This window comes from Thermothelomyces heterothallicus, assembly GCF_042370625.1.
Source record: "Thermothelomyces heterothallicus CBS 202.75 unplaced genomic scaffold P884_scaffold_43, whole genome shotgun sequence".
Lineage (NCBI taxonomy): Eukaryota > Fungi > Ascomycota > Sordariomycetes > Sordariales > Chaetomiaceae > Thermothelomyces > Thermothelomyces heterothallicus.
The window spans coordinates 159,949-182,950 of record NW_027192604.1 but is presented as its reverse complement, the minus strand read 5'-3'; the positions used below and the strand labels follow the sequence as shown (position 1 = coordinate 182,950).

At 54.1% G+C, this 23,002-nt stretch overlaps 10 protein-coding genes across 10 annotated transcripts; 6 read left to right on the top strand and 4 right to left on the bottom strand.

The window, feature by feature from the left end:
• The first annotated feature begins 111 nt into the window (after positions 1 to 111).
• On the top strand, positions 112 to 2,253 carry P884DRAFT_319648 (uncharacterized protein). Its single transcript, XM_069445362.1, has one exon. The coding sequence runs from the start codon at positions 229 to 231 to the stop codon at positions 2,008 to 2,010; it is 1,782 nt and encodes a 593-aa protein (XP_069293435.1). The 5' UTR covers positions 112 to 228; the 3' UTR covers positions 2,011 to 2,253.
• Positions 2,254 to 2,428: 175 nt separating this feature from the next.
• Positions 2,429 to 3,880, bottom strand: P884DRAFT_232952 (thioredoxin-like [2Fe-2S] ferredoxin-domain-containing protein). The gene is made up of 3 exons (XM_069439865.1): positions 3,429 to 3,880; positions 3,022 to 3,312; positions 2,429 to 2,853 (listed from the first exon to the last, which is right to left on the bottom strand). Exons 1-3 carry the CDS (start codon positions 3,558 to 3,560, stop codon positions 2,497 to 2,499), a joined length of 780 nt encoding a protein of 259 aa, XP_069293434.1. The 5' UTR covers positions 3,561 to 3,880; the 3' UTR covers positions 2,429 to 2,496.
• An 896-nt stretch (positions 3,881 to 4,776) lies between these two features.
• P884DRAFT_102305 (glycoside hydrolase family 61 protein) lies at positions 4,777 to 5,898 on the top strand. Its single transcript, XM_069437027.1, has 2 exons — positions 4,777 to 5,284; positions 5,358 to 5,898. Exons 1-2 carry the CDS (start codon positions 4,914 to 4,916, stop codon positions 5,725 to 5,727), a joined length of 741 nt encoding a protein of 246 aa, XP_069293433.1. The 5' UTR covers positions 4,777 to 4,913; the 3' UTR covers positions 5,728 to 5,898.
• Positions 5,899 to 8,317: 2,419 nt separating this feature from the next.
• On the top strand, positions 8,318 to 8,681 carry P884DRAFT_265329 (uncharacterized protein). Its single transcript, XM_069441935.1, has one exon. The coding sequence runs from the start codon at positions 8,340 to 8,342 to the stop codon at positions 8,532 to 8,534; it is 195 nt and encodes a 64-aa protein (XP_069293432.1). The 5' UTR covers positions 8,318 to 8,339; the 3' UTR covers positions 8,535 to 8,681.
• Positions 8,682 to 8,843: 162 nt separating this feature from the next.
• On the top strand, positions 8,844 to 9,221 carry P884DRAFT_265328 (uncharacterized protein). Its single transcript, XM_069441934.1, has one exon. It carries the CDS (start codon positions 8,974 to 8,976, stop codon positions 9,181 to 9,183), a length of 210 nt encoding a protein of 69 aa, XP_069293431.1. The 5' UTR covers positions 8,844 to 8,973; the 3' UTR covers positions 9,184 to 9,221.
• A 529-nt stretch (positions 9,222 to 9,750) lies between these two features.
• P884DRAFT_265327 (cytidine deaminase-like protein) lies at positions 9,751 to 11,410 on the bottom strand. The gene is made up of 3 exons (XM_069441933.1): positions 11,331 to 11,410; positions 10,217 to 11,256; positions 9,751 to 10,153 (listed from the first exon to the last, which is right to left on the bottom strand). The coding sequence occupies exons 1-3, from the start codon at positions 11,350 to 11,352 to the stop codon at positions 10,106 to 10,108; spliced, it is 1,110 nt and encodes a 369-aa protein (XP_069293430.1). The 5' UTR covers positions 11,353 to 11,410; the 3' UTR covers positions 9,751 to 10,105.
• Positions 11,411 to 11,809: 399 nt separating this feature from the next.
• On the top strand, positions 11,810 to 14,737 carry P884DRAFT_295321 (uncharacterized protein). The gene is made up of 4 exons (XM_069444326.1): positions 11,810 to 12,434; positions 12,498 to 12,606; positions 12,657 to 13,964; positions 14,045 to 14,737. The coding sequence occupies exons 1-4, from the start codon at positions 12,238 to 12,240 to the stop codon at positions 14,516 to 14,518; spliced, it is 2,088 nt and encodes a 695-aa protein (XP_069293429.1). The 5' UTR covers positions 11,810 to 12,237; the 3' UTR covers positions 14,519 to 14,737.
• Positions 14,738 to 14,882: 145 nt separating this feature from the next.
• P884DRAFT_265325 (uncharacterized protein) lies at positions 14,883 to 15,321 on the top strand. Its single transcript, XM_069441932.1, has one exon. It carries the CDS (start codon positions 14,893 to 14,895, stop codon positions 15,166 to 15,168), a length of 276 nt encoding a protein of 91 aa, XP_069293428.1. The 5' UTR covers positions 14,883 to 14,892; the 3' UTR covers positions 15,169 to 15,321.
• Positions 15,322 to 15,361: 40 nt separating this feature from the next.
• P884DRAFT_288242 (pyridoxal phosphate-dependent transferase) lies at positions 15,362 to 17,501 on the bottom strand (the record flags this gene model as incomplete). The annotated part of the gene is made up of 3 exons (XM_069443931.1): positions 16,135 to 17,501; positions 15,947 to 16,068; positions 15,362 to 15,889 (listed from the first exon to the last, which is right to left on the bottom strand). The coding sequence occupies exons 1-3, from the start codon at positions 17,303 to 17,305 to the stop codon at positions 15,362 to 15,364; spliced, it is 1,821 nt and encodes a 606-aa protein (XP_069293427.1). The 5' UTR covers positions 17,306 to 17,501.
• Positions 17,502 to 18,565: 1,064 nt separating this feature from the next.
• P884DRAFT_182300 (uncharacterized protein) lies at positions 18,566 to 18,721 on the bottom strand (the record flags this gene model as incomplete). Its single annotated transcript, XM_069437342.1, has 1 exon — positions 18,566 to 18,721. A coding segment is annotated over one exon (156 nt), but the record flags the coding sequence as incomplete, so codon positions are not given.
• Positions 18,722 to 23,002: the final 4,281 nt, after the last annotated feature.

The following is a 23,002-nucleotide window of genomic DNA, read 5'->3' as shown; positions in this document are numbered from 1 at the left end:
TCATCTTAGTTGTGTATCGAATACCATAAAAGAGGGAAAGGGAAGAGAACCGAGGGGAACAGGCTCCAGCAGCTCCTCCCCGCCTCTCCTCTCGTGCCAAGCACGAGAGGTAAAAAAAAAAGAAGAAAAAAGAAAAAAAGAAAAAAAAGAAAAAAAAGAAGATCAAGGGTCTGCAAATCCACTGATCTCGCTTAGAAAACTTGCAACGAACCCGCTGCCAGGCCTATCATGGACTCGTTCAAGCTGCTCAAGCACCGCATAACCGAGATGTTCCACTCGCTCGAACAGTCGATACCTTCCATGCCCTCGCTAGGCGGGCGTGGCAGGAGCAGCGCCATGAAGGGGACTTGGGAGAAACTCCAGATCCCCCCGCTTCCCCGATCGTCCCATTCGGCTGACATCGTCGGCGGCACACTCTACATTTTCGGCGGCGAGGTCGAGCCCCGGTGCCCGGTCGACAACGACATGCATGCCATCACGCTGCCCTCGAGCGGCGCCCAGGCCGACTACTACGCCATCGAGGCCAAACCTGCCAAGCCCGCAGCTCGCCCCGGCGCCGAGAAGCCCGTCATTCCTATTGTGAAAGAGCCCGAGCCCGAGGCCGCGGACGGAGAAGAGCCGGCCAAGGGGGCCGGGGCCGGGGCCGGGACCGGGACCCCGACCGGGACCCCCGACGACAGGGAGCTCTCGGAAGTCCCGCTCACCACTCCATCCCCCGAGGCCGGTCTGGGCGGCGATGGCGGCGCCAGCGGCGACAGCATCATCTCTCCCGCTTCGCGCCGCGACCTCCCGGACGTCCCACCCCCGCGCGTCGGGCACGCGACCGCCGTGATCGGCCACCGCATCTTCCTCTTCGGCGGCCGCGGGGGCCCCGACATGACCCCGCTGGACGAAGGCGGCCGCGTCTGGGTCTTCGACACGCGCACCCACCTCTGGTCCTTCCTCGACCCCCGGCCAGCCGCCGCCAACCTCCCGGACATCCCGCGCCCGGCCCCGCGGAGCTACCACTCAGCCGCTGCCACCCCAAAGCCCGACGCCTTCTCCGCCAAGCCCCCGGCCCACCCCCACAGCAACAACAACAACAACAAGGCGGAAGCATGGCGGGACTGGGCCCTCGGCACCTCGGCCGAGGCCGAGCGCTCGCTCGGCACCCCGCAGCGGCCCGTGGTGGGCGTGCTGGCGGAGCGGGCCACGGACCGCGAGGACGACGGGTACGGCACCTTCATCATCCACGGCGGCTGTCTGGCGCCGTCCGCGCCCGGCGCGCCCACGGAGCGCGCCTCCGATGTCTGGGCCTTCGACGTGCGCTCTCGCGTGTGGCGGCGGCTGCCCGACGCCCCGGGCGCCCCCCGCGGCGGCGCCGCCCTGGCCATCAGCCGCGGCCGGCTGTACCGCTTCGGCGGCTTCAACGGCGCGTCGCAGGAGGGCGGCCAGCTCGACTTCCTGGAGCTGGCCGTCGACGTCTTCGACGACCAGGTCGGCCGCGGCGAGGCGGTGCTGTGCGCCCGCGGCGGGTGGAAGAGCCTGCTCTTCGGCAAGGAGGACGTCGACTACGACGACGAGGAGGCGGGCACGGGCGCGCGCCGGCCCTGGCCCGGCGGCAGGAGCGTGGCCGGGCTCGAGGCCGTCACGGTCGGCGGCGGGCGCGAGTACCTCGTGCTGATGTTCGGCGAGCGCGAGGCGTCGGGCGTGGGCCACGCGGGCGCCGGGCGGTTCTGGGACGACGTATGGGCCTTTCAGGTGCCGCCCGAGGACATGTCGCTCGCCAGCGTGGCCGACACGGCCCTCTCGGTCGTCGGCAGGAAGAGCGGCGAGGGGACGTGGACGCGGGTCCGGCTGGGCCCGCACGACGAAGACGAGGACGACGCCTCGGCTGACGGTCCCGGGCCCAGGGGCTGGGTCGCCACCGCACCCATGGGCGAGCTCGAGGAGAACGGCATCGTCGTGTTTGGCGGCCTGGACGAGCGGAACCGCCGGCTTGGCGACGGCTGGATCCTACGACTGGACTAAAAAAAAAAAAAGCTCCTCGCGCGCGCGCGGTCAGCAGAGACTTTTGGGGCTCGGGATTTTCCCCCCCTCCCCCTCTTTTAAATGACTTGACGATGCGTGTTTGGTGGGAAAAGTACGTTGATTAATACGGATACGCGGCGTTGGCGGCCGAAGGGCTTTTGAATTGCTATGCGAAATGCAACTGAGGGCGGGAAGTTTGGGGGGCGGTGTCTCGTCCACCGCCAGGGAACAGCAACCTGTTTTCCTTTTATTTTGTGTACTACCGAGAGAGTTAGCTCCGGGATATTAAATAAGTCTTGAATTCGGGCCGTCGTGTCAAAAGTCCCCGTCATGTCATCACTGCACACCCAACGGAAAGTTGTGAGTCTTCTTTTTCTTTATTTTTTTGTCAATACACACAGATGACTCTTGATTTTGTACATCCGTCTATCACCCCCCCTCACCCCTTCCCCACTCCCATCGGCCACCTAGAATGGTTCGGTTAGTCTACAAATCGTCCCTCGTCTTCTCGATCCCCCAGGGCTCGCTCGTCAGGCTCGTGATGCCCGCGCTGTTCTCGCACGTCTTCCTCCCGCTCTGCGGGCCCGGCTTGGGCGCCTTGCTCACGTCCGTCACACTCTCCTTGAGGGCCGTAAGCAGCGACTTGATGGTCTCGGGCGTCAGGTCCTCGTAGTAGTCGTCATTGATCTGCACCATGGGCGCGTTGACGCAAGCGCCCAGGCACTCGACCTCGGTGAAGGTGAAGAGCCCGTCCTTGGTCGTCTCGCCCTGCTTGATGCCCAGGTGCTCCTTGATCGCCTGGACGATGGCGTCGCTGCCGCACCCGCCCAGCTGGCACGGCGTCTGTAATTTAACCGTCTTGGTTAGCCCTCCGAGCCCCCGGCTACGACCCGGGCGAGACATGATAGAATGAAGGTAGTAGGTAAGGAGGAAGTTGGGAGGGAGGGGAAAAGGAAGAGGGGAAAAAAGGACGAAAAAAATAAAAGAACAAAAAAAGGGGAGAGGGCATACCGTTGTGCAGGCCTGGACGTGGAACTTGCCGACGGGGGTGCGGTTGTACATGGTGTAGAAGGTGGCCACCTCATAGACGCGCATCGGCGGCATCTCGAGGATGCGGGCCACCTCGTTCATGACGCTGATGCTGGTAAAGCCGTGCTGGCGCTGGCCCAGGTCGAGCAGCGGCATCACGGCCGCCTTCTTGTACTGCGGCGGGTAGCGCTTGAGGATCTCGGCGATGATGCGCTCGTTTTGCTCGGTGAACTTGAAGGGGATGTCGGGGTTGTTGTCGGGGGTGTTGCGGTGCTGCGATTTTTGCGGTACGTGACCCGCGGGCATCATCAGCTGGGTTCCTTGCTCTCTCGCCATCTCGAAATGCCTCCTCGGGCTGCCTCTGCGGCGGGCGGGCCGCGACCACTCACCACCATGAGGGTGTCGCTCTTGTTCGTCGCCGAGAGCGAGAATGCGCGGGTCGGCAGCGCCATTGGCCGCGCTACCCGGCTCGCCGTCCGGGCGACCGTCCGCGTCAGGAAGGGGGTCAGCTTGCTTGCCATGACTGCGGCTATGTCGAGCAATTGGCAAGCGTTGATCGGTTTTAACGGCGTCGCAATTGCTGGGCCCGGACTGATTGCGTCGTTCTCGAGTTTCGGAGCTTTCGCTCGTTCGAGTGAGCACTGGCCACCAGCTCTCTGAACAATAGATGCAGACTGATTGGCTGACTGCCGGGTTCGTTTTCAGCGATATTCTCTAAACCGAGGTTGCACTTCATTCTTTCACCTTGCCAATCTCGTACAGTCACACAATCGATTCCTAGCTCCACTAGCTATAATTCCCGCGGAAGATGTACGAACAACAGTATATAGGCACCTGCCATGAACTGGAACCCTCATTGACCCAGCCACCACGAAACCTCTAAGGGTAGTCTTGGTCAGGTAGTGTACAGTACCTCCTCCACCAGACTCGAAACCTGTTCGGTTCAGGCCGCGAGCATCTCCATCCCGCCGCCACGGGACGTAATGCACACCGACGGCACCCTACCCGACAAACTCTGGAGTGTCTCAAGGCGCACGCCGTCGACGATTAATAGCATAACCGACATCAAACGGCGCTGCTTGAAGATGACGGTCGATTTCTACTGTAGACCAGATCCTGAGGGACATGATTCTCTGCAAGGTCAATCGACGGCTTTCAGTTCCGGGTTTCAACGTCTCTTTCGCCAATCGTTGGTCCCCAGGTTTCCGTGCGCCCCACGCTTAGCGCTGCCGCACGGCGCTGCATGAAGGCTTGGACATCAGATCGACAACACAACCCACCACTATGGGAAGGTTGGAGAAGCTTGGGAGCCGTTCGTCAGCCGGCTGAATTAGGAAAGCTTCCGCTTTTGTCTGTTTTTGGATGCGGATTACCCGTTCCCTGACGGGGCCCGTGATACTGCCTAAATGTGACGTTTTTTCTGGGCATGGGACGGCATTGACGGTTGCGCGCGCATGCCACACGGCGCAGGCCACAGCTCAATATACCGCGCAGTATATCTGAATATATTGCTCCCCATCTCGAGACCTGGGGCCCCGCCCTCTTGGACTACCGGTCCGCAAGCTGCCGTGTCGGCAAGTTGACTTCCGGCTTCGCTCATTTGTTCACGATGGCGCGCGGGAATCAAGGATGCCGTCACCCTGCCTGCTGGCCTTGGCCAACCTCCCCGTGCTTCAGTAGCTCGGTGCCATCTCGGGCCATCATCCGGATCCAAGGGTTCGTTGCCGGGCGCCGCAACCCGTAACCACACTCCCGGGCTGTATAAATACCGGGGCGAGTGCCCCCCTGGTAGTTTGGTCTTTCAACCACCCCCAGGCCGACTCGAGTCTCTCTCTTCCCCCCGTCTCAGCCCATAATCACAGCCACAGGTCGCCATGAAGCTCTCCCTCTTCTCCGTCCTGGCCACTGCCCTCACCGTCGAGGGGCATGCCATCTTCCAGAAGGTCTCCGTCAACGGAGCGGACCAGGGCTCCCTCACCGGCCTCCGCGCTCCCAACAACAACAACCCCGTGCAGGATGTCAACAGCCAGGACATGATCTGCGGCCAGTCGGGATCGACGTCGAACACTATCATCGAGGTCAAGGCCGGCGATAGGATCGGTGCCTGGTATCAGCATGTCATCGGCGGTGCCCAGTTCCCCAACGACCCAGACAACCCGATTGCCAAGTCGCACAAGGGCCCCGTCATGGCCTACCTCGCCAAGGTTGACAATGCCGCAACCGCCAGCAAGACGGGCCTGAAGTGGTATGTATTCCCGCGGCCCGAGGGACATCGGGTTGGGCAAGTCGAGACTGACGGAGCTCGCTTCTCCGTATAGGTTCAAGATTTGGGAGGATACCTTTAATCCCAGCACCAAGACCTGGGGTGTCGACAACCTCATCAATAACAACGGCTGGGTGTACTTCAACCTCCCGCAGTGCATCGCCGACGGCAACTACCTCCTCCGCGTCGAGGTCCTCGCTCTGCACTCGGCCTACTCTCAGGGCCAGGCTCAGTTCTACCAGTCCTGCGCCCAGATCAACGTATCCGGCGGCGGCTCCTTCACACCGCCGTCGACTGTCAGCTTCCCGGGTGCCTACAGCGCCAGCGACCCCGGTATCCTGATCAACATCTACGGCGCCACCGGCCAGCCCGACAACAACGGCCAGCCGTACACTGCCCCTGGGCCCGCGCCCATCTCCTGCTGAGCATCGGTGGTGGTGCGAGGTTCTAGGCCAACCGTTCTAAGTGATGCTTTGATTCAACTGAAGAGAGAGATAAGAGGAAAAAGGGAAAGAAAGAAGGGAAGGGGGGGGGGGTGCTGTGTTGTCACCCCCGAGAAGGAAACACACGTCGTGATGTCGCAGCGGTGGGAGGCGGTTTTCGGACTCGGCCTGTTATCCGGCGACATCCTTTGATCGCATCGCACTTCGCAAATGGTACCAAAGACCGAATATAACCTGCATGCACTTACACTTCATGTTTCTTTTTTGTGGCCTTTTTTGTTCGCCCGTTGTTCGCTTGGTCTGGACAGAAAATGACAAGACTATCATTGCGAAGGGGAAGTCTGGACGCGTAGGGACCTTCCAAAGGTGTCTAGATTCGAATGACCGAGCCACGCGAGCTTGAAGATTTCCGAGTGCCATGGAGCGAAACAATAAGTTAACCCGTCCAGCCCAATTAAACACACAATCTCAAAAGTCGCGATGAAGAATCTCCGTGGATTAAAGCCGTTCCACTTCCTTCCAGGCCTCGGCGCCTCTCGCCCCCCAGGTTCGGCGGTTTGCCTTTTGGCTCCACACGTCATGGAACTTGTCGGGAAGCACGGCAAGCTGCACAGAGAAGGAAGGCTGCAGCGGAGAGCGGATGCACAGAGTGGGGTGGCCGGAAATAAATCCTACAAGTGCAATAGCATGGAAATGGCTGCTTCCCCCGTATGAACCCGCTGAAAAATTACTCGTCAATTGAATTACATGCCATCATAGCAGTTCCTCATGGTCCCTCGGCGTCTCGCGGATCATCGCTCCCTACGCAGTGCGCATATCCATGGGCGTAATTGGGCTGTCGAGATCACCGAGGTCCCATCATCCGCAGCGAGGGGAACGTTTCGAAACGCGAGTTTCCGATAGATTAAGTTACATGCTGCCCGACATCTGCACATGTCTATCAGTGAAACCATTCAGCCTCAGGTACTGTATATACTTGTATGTACATAGCTTACACTAACGAGTATGTGACATGGTCTGGCCGTTTAACCAAGGTAGTTAGTTATAATCGTTGCGCGCCACCCAGCGGAAACAGGCGCGACGAGCAACCGAGCGCGAAGCGCGAGGTTCGTTGTGTGCTCAGCGCGAAATTGAGAGTGCGACCTTGCCATCTTGAGCGGCGAGGTGATCGGTGCTCACTAGTCTCACAGACCTCCTCCATCAAACATCGAAGGCCCCACAGGGTGGCTACCGTTCGTTCACTAGCTACGGAGTACAAGTAATCCGTACTAGCGTGGTGTAGGCTGCCCGACAGAAAAACCAGGGTCGCCCGCACTCTCGCTCGGTGGTCCCTTGTCGCTTGGCCGCTTGCGAGACCGCCCCTTCCAGGGATCACTGATCTCACCCCGGACCGTATCAACTATAGGTACACAGTAGGTGACGCCGAGCATTGCCGTCTTTGCCAGGGCAAGAAGACCGCATTTCGCCACGCACAAGCAGTGTACACAGTAGTGTACTAGTAGTTGTATGTAGTGTTTCAAGACCCAGGCTTTTCCTACCTATGCAATGGTTCTGCCCACCTAGCACGCGGGCGATCCCCGTTTCCGCGGGTGCAGCGCCGCGATGGAGCGCCATGCAGGTCACCAGCGCAAAAAGCGCGAGTCGTGGCCGCTGTCGGTGGAGCAGCTCGCTGAGCTCACCACGACATTCCAGCCGATCCGAGCGCCCCCACCCTAGTGTAGTGTACTTGTCTGCCCCGGCGGCTTTGGGCGGTCCCGTCTGATTCGAAATTCGCGCAAAGTTGGCAGCAGAAAAAAAGCCTTGTCCATCGTCGCACGCCTCCGTGCCTCCGTCGGCCAAGCTTTCTTGTTCCGCCGATTGCCCCACAGCAGTTATTTTGTCTCGTTCCTTCCCACCAGCCGTTTCGATTCTCTCTGTCTGATTCCCTTCCACCTCTTCCTAACCTCACATGACACCTTTCCTCTGGAAACAAGGAGACTGCCACGCCCGACTATTCCCCTAATTGGCCCGTCGTCCTTCCACCGCTCAGCTGTCTTGTGTGTCGTTCACCCGGTCTTTGCGACTCTCTTGGGGCCTCGATTCCCGTATCCGCCAATTGCTGCATTCATTCGGTCAATTCGACCTTTCTCGTCACACCCTCGGTCTTCATCCATCCCGCTTCCTTAACCCGCATTAAAGGCGAAAATGTGAGAAACCTCCCACACTCAATTGGCCGATCTTTCAACCCCCATTTCGCAATCCGCTTTCGGGCCAATTTGTCCCTCTGGGCGGCTCCCGGGCACCTTGATGTCGTGGACCTGAGCGCCATGACGGATGCCAAGCATGCCACGGCAGTTGTGGTGTTTGCGGTCCCTTGCACCGCCAAACCCTCATTGCTTAGTGCTGGAGCCCACGCAACCCCGCCAAGCAAAACCAAAGAAGAGAAAAGAAACCGGGGGAGCTCTCGTGTGCGTCCGTGCGGCTGGGCACCGGGACCGCCCGATTGGCGACCTTGGAGCACATCAATTTCTCAATTGGATGCGATTTCTCGTTTCTTCGGAGCCTGAATCGCTAACTTATCTCGTTTTTCTAGTATCCTTAATCACTCCGTCAAAATGGCCGCCATCAACTACTCCCTCGTCGCTCGCGACAGCTTCTCCACGCTCGCCAAGCGTTCAAATTGGGCCGGCAGGAACGCCGGTGTCATGGTCGTGTTCTGCGTCGTCTTCGTCGTCGGCGTCGGGCTCATCGGCCTCTGGATCTACAAGAAAGTTCTCGCCCGCAGGGAGAAGCGCCAATCCCACGTCTAAGCGGACTCATATGACTGGGGTTCTGGGAGGCATTGCGGGTGGGGGACCGGCCAGTCCGGGATGGGCAATGAAGTAATGATTTGCTACATGCAAGGGGCGGCTTTTCTTTTTAGACATTGGGGGGAAAGAGCGGAGGGATAAAGAGACTCTTCGAAGGTTCCCTGGCCCTGCTCAGCAGGGAAGGATTCCTGGGGAAAGGAGAGTGGTTCGGCAAAAGAAGGATGGGGCGCAGTCCTGATCCGGATCGGTTTGGCGGCCGTTTTGCGACAATACCCGGCGATTCAATCCTGCAGCATCACCGCAACAGCACCTCCGTGGTTTCTGCTTGCTTCCACTGACATCCGATGTTTCAGGCGGCTTTCGAGAAGGCCGCTTGCTCGGAGGAGTTTGAGAATAGTTGGGACGGAAATCTATAGAGGCATTGTTCTCGGTCTCGTCGATGTCGGTATCTGCCCATCGGATCTCGGCAAGAACCTCCATCCTGATGTCGCGATATTCTCACACGGCGCGCCGGATCTCGCCATGGGGAACTTTGGCAGCTTATTTTTACTATACTTTTTTTTCTTCTATAATACTACTTGATACCTTCACTGATTCCGACAACCATCGCCCAGTTTTCGCTGCCTGTTCGTCCATGTGCACACCGTGAAATTGCGTCTGGGAAAGACTCTTTCGGATATTAGCCGGAAGAACTGCTGACACTGTGGAGCTAATCGTAATTGCGTGCCGTGGGGGTGCACCACGTAAAATGCCGCACCTCGCTCACCGATCCACACCCCCGAGCTTCCCTCTTTCTTCTTGGCTTGCTAAGACTTCCAGCCAATGCTTGGCCTCCGCCCAGGGTGGGCTGGCCGAATCTGGGGTGCATCGCGGATGCGATCTTGATCATCGCGGCCAAGACCTGGTGCCACCTACACTGAATTACCAGCGGTCAGCTTCCATGCTAACCCTATATTTTGTCCCCTGATTCTTTTTGATTTTTCCCCCTTTCCATTCTTCTTCGTCCTTTCTTTTCCCCCGAGCTTTCCCAAGCCTCGTTTCCTTCCATTTTTCCCTTCCAGCCGTTTACAAGCAAACTGGACAGCCGGAGATCAGACTGCAGCAGTGCCATTGACATTAATGACAGCCCCGAACGCTCTGTATTCGGAGAGAATCACGACAATTGGAGCGGGCCATTGACAGGTCTTAGCTAAGAATGTTGTTCAGTCTGATTCACCAGCGGGGATCTTGAAAACGCTTGGTTTGATACAATTATTCCATAGAAACAATGGATCCATACGAGATGTCGCCCTCTCCCAGTGGTGCCAGCGTTAAAGATCAAACCGCTCCCGAGACGGCCTCCGGGGTTTGTATGTATAGCAGTTCCTTGATCGTGAGCGAACATGGTCTGTTGCTTCCGTGAAAGGGATAGGGTTTGCCAGGATAGCCACCCTCCCACAAAGGGAGCATAAGAGAGAAGGGACAAGCGACTCGGAATCCCGGGACGCCAGGGATTGCTGAATCCAGTCTACCATGCCTCGCCAGCTGTATGTACATCAACCCGTGCTCTTATAGTCTCAACACCAGTCACTCTAAGTGTATAAATCCGGCTTTTCGAGATGTATCAGCCCATTGGCAGGCTGCGTCGATGAAACGTCAGCATACTAGAAGCTCTCGCCTTAGTTAAGGGCACGAGTACTCACCGGCACAAACTGCCTCAACCGCACGCCGGCCTCCCGAAACACGGCCGCCGCCTCCTGGTCCATGCTATACCCCTGCGAGTAGACCACCTCCCCGATCCCAACCTGCACGATCTTGATGCTGCACGTCAGGCACGGGCACGTGTCGCAGTAGAGGACGGCGCCGTCCCGGAGCCTCTCGCGGCCGGCCTCGAGCAGCGCGTTCTCCTCGGCGTGGATGCACAGGCAGGTGGACAGGCCGTGGCCGGACCCCTGGGCGGCGTTGCAGCGGCCGCAGCCGCCCTCGCCGCAATTCCGCAGTCCGCGCGGCGTGCCGTTGTACCCCGTCGAGATGACGCGCTTGTCGCGCACCACGACGCACCCGACCCGCCGCTTCATGCAGTTGCTGCGCTGCGCGGCGAGCGACGCCAGCGCCATGAAGTACGAGTCCCACGACGGCCGCAGCCGGTCCGGGTTGAGCAGGTCCAGCTTGCCCAGGGTCGCGTACAGGTGGGCGAGGGAGGAGGATGTGTTGAGAAGCCGGACCGCGGCGCGTGAGACGAGTGGGTTGACGCCGGTGACGGGGTCATAGAGGTGGGCGTCCGAGAGGGCGGCGAAGGTTTCAAAGGAGTCTAGCGTGGGAGCTGCCGCGGGCGGCGAGCCGTCTGGCGGGGCGGTGCTATTGGGGAGGAGGGCCTGGCGCTGTTTTTGGCGTGCCTGATATCGCTGCCAGCGGACGGTGATGGGGGCATCAATGCTGAGGAGGAGGAAGAAAGGGCGGCGGGCGTATTGATCGAGGACGGATTCCGAGGGGATATCGGTGGTCACCCACCGTTCGCGCCAATGCTTGGTGACGAAGTCGAGGAGGTCGTCGGGGCTAGAAAAGTGGTATCGATGTTTCGACGAGGTTCCGGAGCTGCTCAAGCTGCTGCTGCTGTCCGCGGGGGTGGCACCGCCGGTGGTATGTTCTGTGCCATGGTTGGGCCGGCGATCCAGATGGAGTTGGGTGAAGCCATGGTGGTCAACCAGATAGCGGGCAATAGTGTGTTTGCCCGCGCAGATGCCTGGCGGTTTGCCGTGTCAAAAAGACAATCAAGAGACAAGATACGCAGAACAAAGGCAGGAAAGGGGGATATACTGCCGCAGATGCCGATAAACATGGTTGGGCAGGAATATATTTCCTTGCCCGTCTTTTACAATTCACTCCGAAACTCAGGTGGTTGCGCAAAAAAAAAAAAAAAAAAGAAGAAGAAGAAGAAGAAGAAGGCAAAAAAAAGGCACAAAAAGACTGGACCTCGAAGTACGCACTAGGTACTGCTCTCTGCGTAGCGTGTGGAAGGAAGGGACGATGCCACCGAGAAGGGCTAACACAGCTCCGACGCGTTCTGCGGCCACTTTACGCGTCGGGGCGGACGCTAATAAAGCCTTGGCGTGAAGAACCGCAGATTAGCCGGCGGGGCATCCCTGTCTCAGCTCTCATCCTAGTGTAGTGTTGTCGGCGGGCGGACGAGCGAGTGCGGGGCAAGGCAAGCTCGGAGCTCTCCAGCAGGCTGCAGCGCTGCAGCGGCGTTGGCTTGCTGACGAGATCCAACAACGAACATTAAGCTCGTAGCATGGATCCTGTGACACATCTTGGTCATCCAACAGAAAACAGCTGACCGGTATAGAAGGGAATCTCACTCACACACGCACACACACTCTCTCTCTCACATCCACACACACCGTACTTTATTGTTAGGAACCATCTAGTTCCAGTATCACTTCATCCAAGGTCATCCACCTCACCACGTAATCGAAGCACCCAGATATACCTAGTTATACCTCACAGGTCACCTTCTGTGCAGATACTCTGCTCTTTGAAGCTCCGACTTGCACGCTTTCCAAGGAAACATCAAGGTCCTGCCAGCCACCTCCAGAGACCTGCAGAGTTTCTACTATTCTTCATCATATTCTCGGTTCGCGCTACCTCTCGTTACGCCACGAACAAAGCGCCTGTTCCACGCCACGCCAACTGCAATACTCATCCAACTGAGCGGCCAACCACGATGGCCGCACTCAAGTTCGTGCCTTTCTCGTCAGAGATTGAGCTGCCATTCTATTCCGCCCTTTTCTCGTCCAAGCTCGACCATGACAAACTTGACGACTCGGCGCGCCCAGTGATGGGCCTGTACGAGCCCCGCTCACAAGCCGACTCTCAGGGCGCCAGGATGCAGATTCTCGGAAGCGCCCTCACTAACAGAGAGTGAGTTCACCTCTTGCGCGACTTTTTTTTTGCGCCAGGGCCGATGGCCTAACGACAATGCAGCGTGCCCGCTGGCATGACCCGCGCCAAAGGCTACATCAAAAACGTCAACACGATTGAGGAGTTCAAGAACACGGACAAGACTGCCATGATCACGGATGCTGGTCGCCAGGTGTGTATCCAAGTCTCTCTCGCCGTGCTTGCTGCTGAGACGTTGGGCAGATATGGGAGGCGATCCAGGACGGCACCATCTACTCGGTGCCCTCACTCCTTTCATCCTTCGCTATCCTCTCCTTTGCCGACCTCAAAAAGTACCAGTTCACCTACTGGTTCGCGTTCCCCGCCCTGCACTCGGATCCCGCATGGAAACAGACGGGTCCGGTGGGACACATAACCCCAGACGAGAGCACAGCACTCGTCGACGCCGTGGGCACCTGGCGGTATGCTGTAAGCACCGAAGGGGAACACGGCTTCTTCCTGGCCAAAAAGGTCCGTGGAGAAAACGGGGCGTCCAAGCAACTGCCTGAGGAAGACGCAAGCCCGGATATCGGGTATCAATGGCAGATTGGCTCCCTTCGAGACTTCGAGACCGGGTTTTTCAACGACGTGCCGGAAGAAGACCGATATGTTGCCTTTGTGGACCCATCCAACTACCCCGAGTCACCCTCGTGGCCGTTGCGGAATCTCCTGGTCCTGATCAGGCAGAGGTACCGTCTGAACAAGGTCCAGATTCTGTGTTACCGCGATATCCAGGCGAGGAGGCACGAAGCCCGGAGCATAATCCTCCCTCTGGCATCAGATGCCGCCGACGTGACGCCGGCCACCAAGATGCCCAATGTCACGGGCTGGGAACGGGATGCCAGCGGCAAGCTGAGGCGACGGCTGGTAAACTTGACAGAATACATGGATCCTACAAGGCTGGCCGACCAGGCGGTGGATCTCAACCTGAAGTTGATGAAGTGGCGCCTGGCCCCGAACCTTGACCTCGACACCATCAAGAACACAAAGTGCTTGTTGCTCGGTGCTGGCACTCTGGGGAGCTACGTCTCCAGAAACCTGATGGGGTGGGGTGTGCGAAAGATCACTTTTGTCGACTACGGTGCTGTCTCCTACTCAAACCCGGTCCGACAGCCGCTGTTCCAATTTGAGGACTGCCTCAGCGGGGGAAGGCCTAAGGCGCTCCGTGCCGCCGAGGCTCTGAAGGATATTTACCCGGGCGTCGAAGCTGAGGGCCATGTCTTGTCCGTCCCGATGTTGGGCCATCCCGTTCTAGACGAGGCCAAGGTGAAGGCAGATTTCGCCAAACTGCAGGAGCTCGTCGATGCGCACGACGCCATCTTCCTGCTCATGGACACCCGGGAGTCGAGATGGCTGCCGACCGTGATGGGGAAGGCCTCCGACAAGATCGTCATGAACGCGGCGCTTGGGTTCGACACGTACGTGGTGATGCGGCACGGCGCGCTCCCCGAAGACGGCAGCGAGGAGACGCTGGGGTGCTACTTTTGCAACGACGTTGTCGTTGCGGCGGATGTGAGTGCTCCCCCCGCCCCCCCCCACACCCCCCCAAAAAGGGCTAAGCCGGGAACTGAGCAGCTAACAGAGGTGTATAGTCCATGAAAGACCAGACCCTCGACCAGCAGTGCACAGTCACGCGGCCGGGTGTAGCGGCGATCGCCTCGGCACTCCTGGTGGAGCTGCTGACCAGCACGCTGCAGCACCCCAAGAAGCACCATGCACCGGCTCCGGTGCCCTCCCAGGGATCGGGATCCAACTATGAGCGTGACCCAGTCGACCACCCCTTAGGCCTCGTGCCACATCAAATCCGGGGCTTCCTCTCGAATTTCCAGAACATGGTCATCCACGGCAGGTCTTACCCTCAGTGCAGCGCGTGCAGCAAGCCGATCCTCTCGGCGTACAAATCCGAGGGGTGGGAGTTTGTCAAGAAGGCGCTTGACAGCAGGGACTACGTCGCTGAGCTCAGCGGCCTGGCGGAAGTGCAGAGACAGGCGGAGGCGGCTGCTGCAGAGGTGGAGTGGAGCGAGGATGAGGGTTTGCCAGAGGAAGGCGAGGGAGTTCTGCTCTAGTCACAGAGGAACTCGGAGGCTTGGTCCTGGTTAGCTACATCTCGGAGCTCGGAGTTTTGGTTGCGCTTTTAAACACTGGGGATGGACAACTTGGGTCTCGGGCGTGCTTCACTTTCTGACAAGGTTCGGCTTGATTCCAGTTTCTAGGGTTTGAAAGAGATGATTGCTTTACGATTTAGATACATGCATCGAGCAGAATTCATCCAGCGTTTATTCCTCAAACTACCTACCAAGCATGTCATGATAAGCGGTGAAGAGCGGCAGAATTTACCCGCAAGCCCAAGTGCCCAAAATTATTTTTCAAATTTCAGCCGCTCCCCTCGCTTCTCAGTTCTTGCCTGCGCAACAGTTGCCCGGGACAATTGAACGACAAAATGGCTCAAGGCGAAGTGAAGAAGAAAGCGAAAGCCGACCCTGGCGGAAAAGGCGGCAAGGCCGGCGGCAAGCAGCAGCAGAAAAAGAGCGGCGTGACGAAACCGAAAAAGGCCAAAACCACGGCCGACAAGATCCAGAAGAAGTACACCGCGGGACTGGTTGCAAAGACCGAACAGATGCTTGGTGAGCGAGCCGGGCATCTCGAACTGATTGGCAAGGGGAGGAAGAAGGGCGCGGAGAAGCAGTTCAAGGGCGGAAGTCGCAAGTTTGGTTAGGTGGTAACGACCTCTGGCAAGTTCGGGCCTAGTGTGAGGAAATCGGTTTCTCTTCGAGGACGACGAAAAATTCGCCGCGGTGCCGCAGCAGCAAAGGACGGAAAGGGACCCAAAAAAAAAAAAAAAAAGATATGCTCGGCTACTATTCTCTCTTGCCCTGTGTGTTCGCGACCAGGACTGGACAAAGCTACCGTTAACACTTTCGGCCGACGGCAATAGCGGTCAATACCTCCTTGACAACCGCCGCATCCCTCTCAACGTCGACCCGCCAGCTCGCGACAGCAATGCGGACAGCTTTCTTCCCCTCCCACTTGGTCCCGCTGACAAACATTCTGCCCGACGCATTGATGCGATCGACCAGCACCTCGTTCAGCTCGGGGTCCTTGGCCCGGAACAGCACGATAATGTACGTGCTCTCCAACGACGCCTCCTCGGTGGGGAGCCACTCGTAGTGCTCCGAGTCCCGCACAAAGGCAGCGATCTCCCGCGCGAGGAGGACCATTCGGCTCAGCATGGCGGCGATTCCTTCCCTGCCCTCGCTCAAGAGGACGGCATACACCGGCAGGGCGCGGAAGCGGCGGGAGTTCTCGATGCCGATGTCGAGCGGGCTCAGAATGGCGTTGGGATCGCCGGGAGCTGCGAGGTACGCGGCGTTGGGGTTGCTGCAGACCTGCGTGAGCACGGAGGCGTGCTGGCAGAGGAAGATGCCGTTATCGTAGGGCTGCGAAGGATGTCAGGACAGGCGCTTCGGCTTCTTCATAATGAGAATGGCACTTACCACGTTCAAGAGCTTGTGCCCGTCCGCTGCGATGCTGTCCGCCAACTCCAACCCGGCAACGTTCGCGTGCAGTCTCAGGAACTCGTCTGTTTTGGGCAAGGCACGAGCGAAGAGACCAAACGCTAAACACGTCAATATCCACCTTGTAAAATCTTGAGTGAAGGGAAAAAAGAAGGGGAAGCACTTACCCCCATCAACGTGGATCCAAGCCCCGTACCGGTCCGCCAGGCTTCTCAGCTTGGGCATATCCAGAACGTTGGTGGCGAACCTCCCCGTGTTCACCTCCCCCGCGCTCACCACCACGATGCTCAATACACCTTCGTCTTCCCTCTTGAGCTCCCTCTCGACGGCGTCCAGGTCCAGCCTCCACGGCTCGCCCGGCAGGCCGACGTCCTTGATGCTGCCGTGGCCCAGCCCGACCAGGCTGGCCGCCTTGGCGAGCGACGAGTGGCCCATGCTCGTCAGCACCTGCACCTCTCTCACGCCGCCCGCCAGGCACGCCGCCAGCAGCCCGTCCCCGGCGACCGTCTTCCCGCCCGCCCTCGCCGCCCGCGCGTTCACCACCGCCTCGCGCCCGCACGCCAGGCCCAGGACGTTGCTCGCCGTCGCGCCCGTCGTGAACGTCCGCCCGGGCCACCTGGGGGTTCTCGCTCCCTTCCCCTCGTCGTCCTCGCCGTCGAGATGCAGAAGGTCGATCAGCATCCGCAGCGCGGCGTCCTCGACCGCCGTGCTGGCCGAGTGCGTCCACCCGGGACCCTCCTCCTCCTCCTCCTCCTCCTCCTCCTCCTCGTGGGCACCGGAACCAGAACCAGAACCGGGACCGGAACCGCGACCGGGGCCGGGAGGGAGGGGGAAGTGCACCTGCACGTTCTGGTCGAGCGCGGTGACCAGGTTGTCGGCGGCCTCGGCGACGGGCAGCACGCCGCCGGTGACGAAGCCGTAGTAGCGCGGGGAGAGCGCCTGCGCGTTGAGCGCGGGCAGCACCGCGGCCAGCAGGTGCGCGTGCGTCTGCGCCGCCCCGCGCCCGGCCAGGTAGGACGGCGACCCCCGCGTCGGCAGCGACGACAGCGCCGCGGCGAGGGCCGCGCGCGTCGGGAGGACGGGGCGAGGATCGGAAGGCTGCTGGTGGCGGTGGTGGTGGTGCTGGCCGTCGTCGTCGTCGTCGTCGTCTCCGCGGTGGGTCTTGGTGCTGAGGGCGTGGCGGAGGCGGATGTAGCTCTGGAGGAGGAAATCGGTTTCGGGATCGGTTGTTTCGGTTTCAGGGTTGGGGTTGTTCATGGCGGCGGGCGTACCAGTGGTGTTGGTGGAGATGGGCACGTCTGTGGTGTTTGCGGGGTCTGTAGTGGGCGGGTGCGCCATGGCTGCGGTTCAGAGCCGGTCGTGCTGCGTCCGATGTGTTTCACGTATGACTCTGAGTTGTTTAAGGAGGTGGGTGGAGATTGCATCTGACAGGCCCACTTCTCCGACGGGCGCGTGTACGTCTTAACAGCAGATTGACGGCTTGGGTTAGTGGCAATATCAGAGTATTTATGGAATATAATCATATGGAATGTGGATTCAGAGGGCCCTGCCTCCCCCGGTCTGCTTAATGGAGTCTAATTAAGGCACAGTCGTGGGCAGTGACAGTGCTGTGTTTCACATGCTCGAAATTGTTAAACGGGAAAGGAAATAAGTGAAAGCTACGAAGCGACAATACTAGAAGTGGCCTAGCCACTAGCACCGAGATAAATAGGTGAAAACTCTGTCCGGACTTTAGAGAAGTAACGCATAGTGATAATGCCTGTGAAGCTCCGTGCTATTGTTTGTACGTACCTAGGTACTCTGTATAGCATCATACAATATGGTCTTTTTCAAGTCATCGCGGGAAAGTGCCAGTTAGAAACCCTCCCAAGGGATCGATGTAGAGTGGGATTAGCGATCTAATTATTAATTAGAATCCAAACCCAGTCTGAGAATACAACCCTATAATTAGACTTTCTTTGAAAGACTCTGAATACCGGACTGATCAAGAGAGAGCGATGCCTTGCACGTCACGGTAAAATCACTTAACCTGGCCAGACTACAGTTCTATCATTTGGTGATTGATGGCTGATGTCCACTCGGGTATTGAGATGACCTGAAACGCGTTGAGTCAGCTAGCTTACCGTCTTGTTTGTGACAGGCCTTTCACAATACATAAAAATGTCAGTTTTTTTTTTTTTTTTTTTGGGGATGATCGGACGTTATTACATGTTCTCAACGGCACTGTTACAGCATATAGCTGTCAGTGGGTCAGATCCGACTGACCCACCAACAGTGATGAGCCAGGGGTCATCGACATGTATTGAGACAGCATCCCCAAGTGCCTCTGGCACTTGGAAGAATCAACGCATATTATCACGACTTCTGCAGACCCTACCAGTTGGTCCAGGAGTGCCGCCCACGGCGCGACCACCGCTGTGGTGTCGTATCTTGCAGCCAGTCTGAGCTGTAGTCATTTGCAGCCATCGAGCTGTAGCAGGCACTGCTACTACATGCCTAACATAATACTCGGTACTGTCTGCCTCGATGCCTCGCCAAGTACCGAGCTTCTAGGAAAGCAAGAGCACCGGAGCTTACTAGCAGTCGTTCCAACCAGTGTGGCACATCGTCGCTATCCTCGGATCCACGGGCCCATCTGTCAAGTTTCTTCCGCTCGTTATCCAAAATGTCAAGGCGGTTCTCGAACACTGCGTGGATCAACTTGCGAGTCCTGTTGTATATCCGGCCGCGAGAGGCGACAAAAAACCGTCCCATGTTGACGGACGAGTCCCGGTTCCGGGGCATTCTAAGTAAATGGAGAGCGCGACGCAACGACTCGAAGGGGAGCGGAGGGATTGCACAAAGCGCTCTACTCTCAAGCCAGTCCTAGAAAGCGAGGTGTCGAGTCCAGTGATTGCATGATCAATGGACATAAGGCCAACAAGCTCGAAGCTGTCGCCATGCGGACTCGCTTCGAAGTAGTCTGCAGGACCGGTAGTTTTTTAAGTTTATAATTGTTTGCACTAATTACATGCACGTCATGGCATCCCTGGGCCTCGTCATTCTTCAATGGGAAGCCACCTGGGGGTGATTCTTGTAAACGTCAATCAAGTCTTCGTCGTACGTCGTCCAGGTCGATACACGAAGTAGTCACCCAGCATTGATAAAAAGCCGAGCCCCTGTTTAGGACTGAGACGATAAGTGGGGACAGTCAAAGGTAGATCCTACTTGTATACCTAGGTAGTCGGACCGTTTTATTGACTACCCGGTGGTTAGTGCTGACTAATTAGTTCAGTACTACTACCTGTCTCCCGACAGGTAGGGCCAAAACCCCTGGACATGCCAATATTACCGGACACATCACCACCAAATTTCCTATACTTTCGTATCTATACAAAAGGTGCCATCAAGTTCAATTACCCTCGCAACAGTAGCCTCAAATAGCTATAAATAGTCTAATTATAAACTAGGTTCTAAAAAGCTCAAAAACGTAGTAAAATTCAATTCTATCTAGTTATAATTAGTTAAATAATTGGTTATATAACTTGTCTTTGTCTCCCTCTCCCTCTATATTATACTCCTTATCCTTATCGCTCTTAATTATAGTAATACCTTCTCTTTTAGCCTCCTAGTAATAGTTATTATCTTCTATCCCTAGTATTACTATCCCTAGTATTATTATCCCTAGTATTACTATCCCTAGTATAGCTATTACTAACTTATAGGTATATTGCTTCTTAAACCTCCTAATATCCTTAATAATAGCTATATATAATAACTCCTTCTTAACCCTAGATAGAGATAGTAACTTAGTATCCTCCTCTTACTTATCTTTACTATTTATAAAGTCAAATCTATTATTATTACTATTATTAGTTAATATTATAGATATACTACTAATCTATATCCTAGGACACTTAAGGGATAGGAGTTTGACTTCTAATAATAGCTTCTTTGCTAACTAAGGGATTAGGACTTCCTTTCTATCTCCTAAGTTAAAAAACGCTAATAGCTAACGCTCCTTTAGTAGAACCTAAAGAAGATAGTTATTATTAAAAGGAAGATAGTCATTCTTATTAGTCTTTTCTAGGAATTTAGTAAAGGTTACTATATAAAGGCGATACCTATTGGTACTAGGAATCTTATTTTTAGGGCACTTCTTCTAGACTTTATATTCCTCCTTATAATCCTATTTAATCTGCTTAATAGTTATTATTATTATTATTATTCCTACACTGCTATGCTAATAAGCATGCCAGAGCCTCTCTGCTTAATAGTAATATAGGTAGCTTTTTAGCTAGTATCTTAAATAGCCTTAGTATTCTTCTAAGCCTAGATCTCCTAAACCTAATAAATATACTAAATAATTATATTTATTATAACTTCTCCTATTAACTTAATAAGTTAGCCTTATATTTTCTTAATAGATAGTATAGCTAGATAGGTTCTCTTATCCTTTATAAAGTTCTTAAGATATTTATATATTAGTTAACTCTTATTAACTATTAATATAATATCCTAAAATATTCTTATATTAGTAAACTAAAAAGCTTAAGATACTACTCTTAGATATAATTAATACCTTTTTTTATATATATTTATTATTTACTATTAGGAATTATTATAGGATATCTAATAGCTATATTAGATAATACTTTCTCCTTGATCTAGTCTATTATAATATATTAGTTTAGTAGAAAAAGACTAGTCTTTTTAAATCCTACTATAATATTTTAATATCTAAAACTAACCTCCTAGATTTCTTAGAATCCTTTGATAAAGTCTACCTATATAAGTATAAGATTACTATTTCAAACTACCTACTAGAGACGTTATTAATATACTTCCTTAAGATAGTAAAAGACCCTTATATCTATTAGCTAGATAAAATATATTAAATAGGAAGGGAAAAAGATAATAAGAATATTAAATAAGAGATAGTATTTATAAAGTTTAAGATTATAATATCTTATAAAGTTATCTAAGATAAGTAGCTAATATATATATTCTTCTAATAATATAGATATATAGACTAAATCTTTAGGAATAATATTATCTAGGTTAATAAAGTATATACTAAGAGTAGAACTATAGTTATAATAGTTATAACTAAATTATTTCTTAAAGCTTATACTATACTATTAGAACTTAATATAGATAGTAAAGGAGTATTTATTAAAATAATATATCTAATCTATTATTATCTTAGAGTTATTAAATATTATATCTAACTTATAGAATTATATCTTATTATTAAGACCTTTAATATCCTAATCTTCTAATAACTACTATTTAAAGATATAAAATATTAGAATAGTATTACTAATTATATTTCTAATGCTAATTAGGCTTATTAACTCTTAGTTATAAAGATCTAGAATCTTTAGCTAAGAAATTACTATAATAAGTATTCTATATTAATATCTAAGGGAGGAAACTAACCTTTTTCTTCTTATCTATTTTAACTATTAAGATCTTAAACTACCTATTTAATATTATAAATATATATCTAATCTTATCTATATTCTAATAGCTAGATATAATAATCTTATATATTTTAATAATATCCTTAAGTTTATTAAAGAATACCTCTAGATCTTCTACCTACTACTTAGCTAAGAGTTAGTTTACTTTAACTAGTTTAAAGAATATTAGCTAAAACTATAGATAATCCTACTTCTAATATAACTACTAGTACTTACTAATAGGAGGATAAGGAGGATTACAATATACCTATAAATGGTTAATAGTATCTTTAAGAAGATCTTTGGTAGTAAGAGAACCAGATTCGATAAGCCAATATACGTATCCTTTAAGGGTAGAATTTTCGTCGTTTCGAAGCAACCAAGGTCTTCTAATCGCGTTACTACTAGTAGCTAGAAGACTAGTATCCTTTAAAGACTTTAAGTACCGGCTAACCTAGGTCTTTCTAGTCTTAAATAGTTAAGCCGTATACCGTATATTAGGTTCGTTTCTATAGGGTAAGTGGCTGGTTCGGTAGCGCGTTCAAGTGGCAAGGAGCCATTTGGCGGCCCGTATACTGGCTGGTTCCTAGATATAGTTAGTCAGAGGTATCGTATATAGGAAAGTGGTTAAATTGGGCTTGTGGCAGTAGTTGTATCTTCGAATATAGGGAGTTGACTGGTAAAATTGGACATATATTTGGACGCGTACCTGTCCGGCAATATTGGCATGTCTGGGGGTTTTGGCCCCACCTGTCGGGAGACAGGTGGTAGTACTGAACTAATTAGTCAGCACTAACCACCGGGTAATACTATAGTAGGTCTGCCTCTATTCTGCTGCCTATGGCTTGGCTTGGTGCATGTAACATATAATATGTATATATGTAAGTACGGAATGCATCAACCTCAAATCGATACCCGAAGAAATTCGGTAGAAAAATGGGCAGATGGGTACTGTGTCGTATGTCGGTACCAGAGATGCCTGGGAAATCGAACGATTCCGTTCCAAATTCCCCTTAATCCTCTTCCACTGCTGTGCCGATCCGCGTACAAGATAGATTCCAGTCACGGAATTGGGCAGAATCTGGATGTATGTCGGGGTCATCCGAACAGGAAGGTGTCTGAGGCTAATGCATAGGCACTTTAAGACGTTCGTCTAGGTAGGTACCTTATATATGTACCTTATGTACCTTGTGTACTGCACATACACCCGTGAGACTAAAATGCACTCGGCCTTCACTCCGTCAGCTCTATCTTCTCGCTACCAGAGCGCTGCACGGTGCCAGCCAGAAACGAACTTTGACGGGGCGCCGGTGATCGGAACTCGTACGGGAAGAGTGACGATGATTAACTTCCTGTAGAGGTCTTGCACGTCACACTCTTAAGATAATTATCGTGTATACTGCTCGCATGCGATTGGGACAAGAGAAGAAAGGGAAAACAACCAAAAGAAAAAGCAACCTTGAACAGTGGAAATGGCTGCAGTCTACCCCTCGCCCGGGCAGCCGGTGAGGGGGGCGCCTCTAGCATGGTCTGATACGTTACTTCGGTTTACATGCGGTGCAGCCACTAGGTATTTATTAGCGTAGTCTTG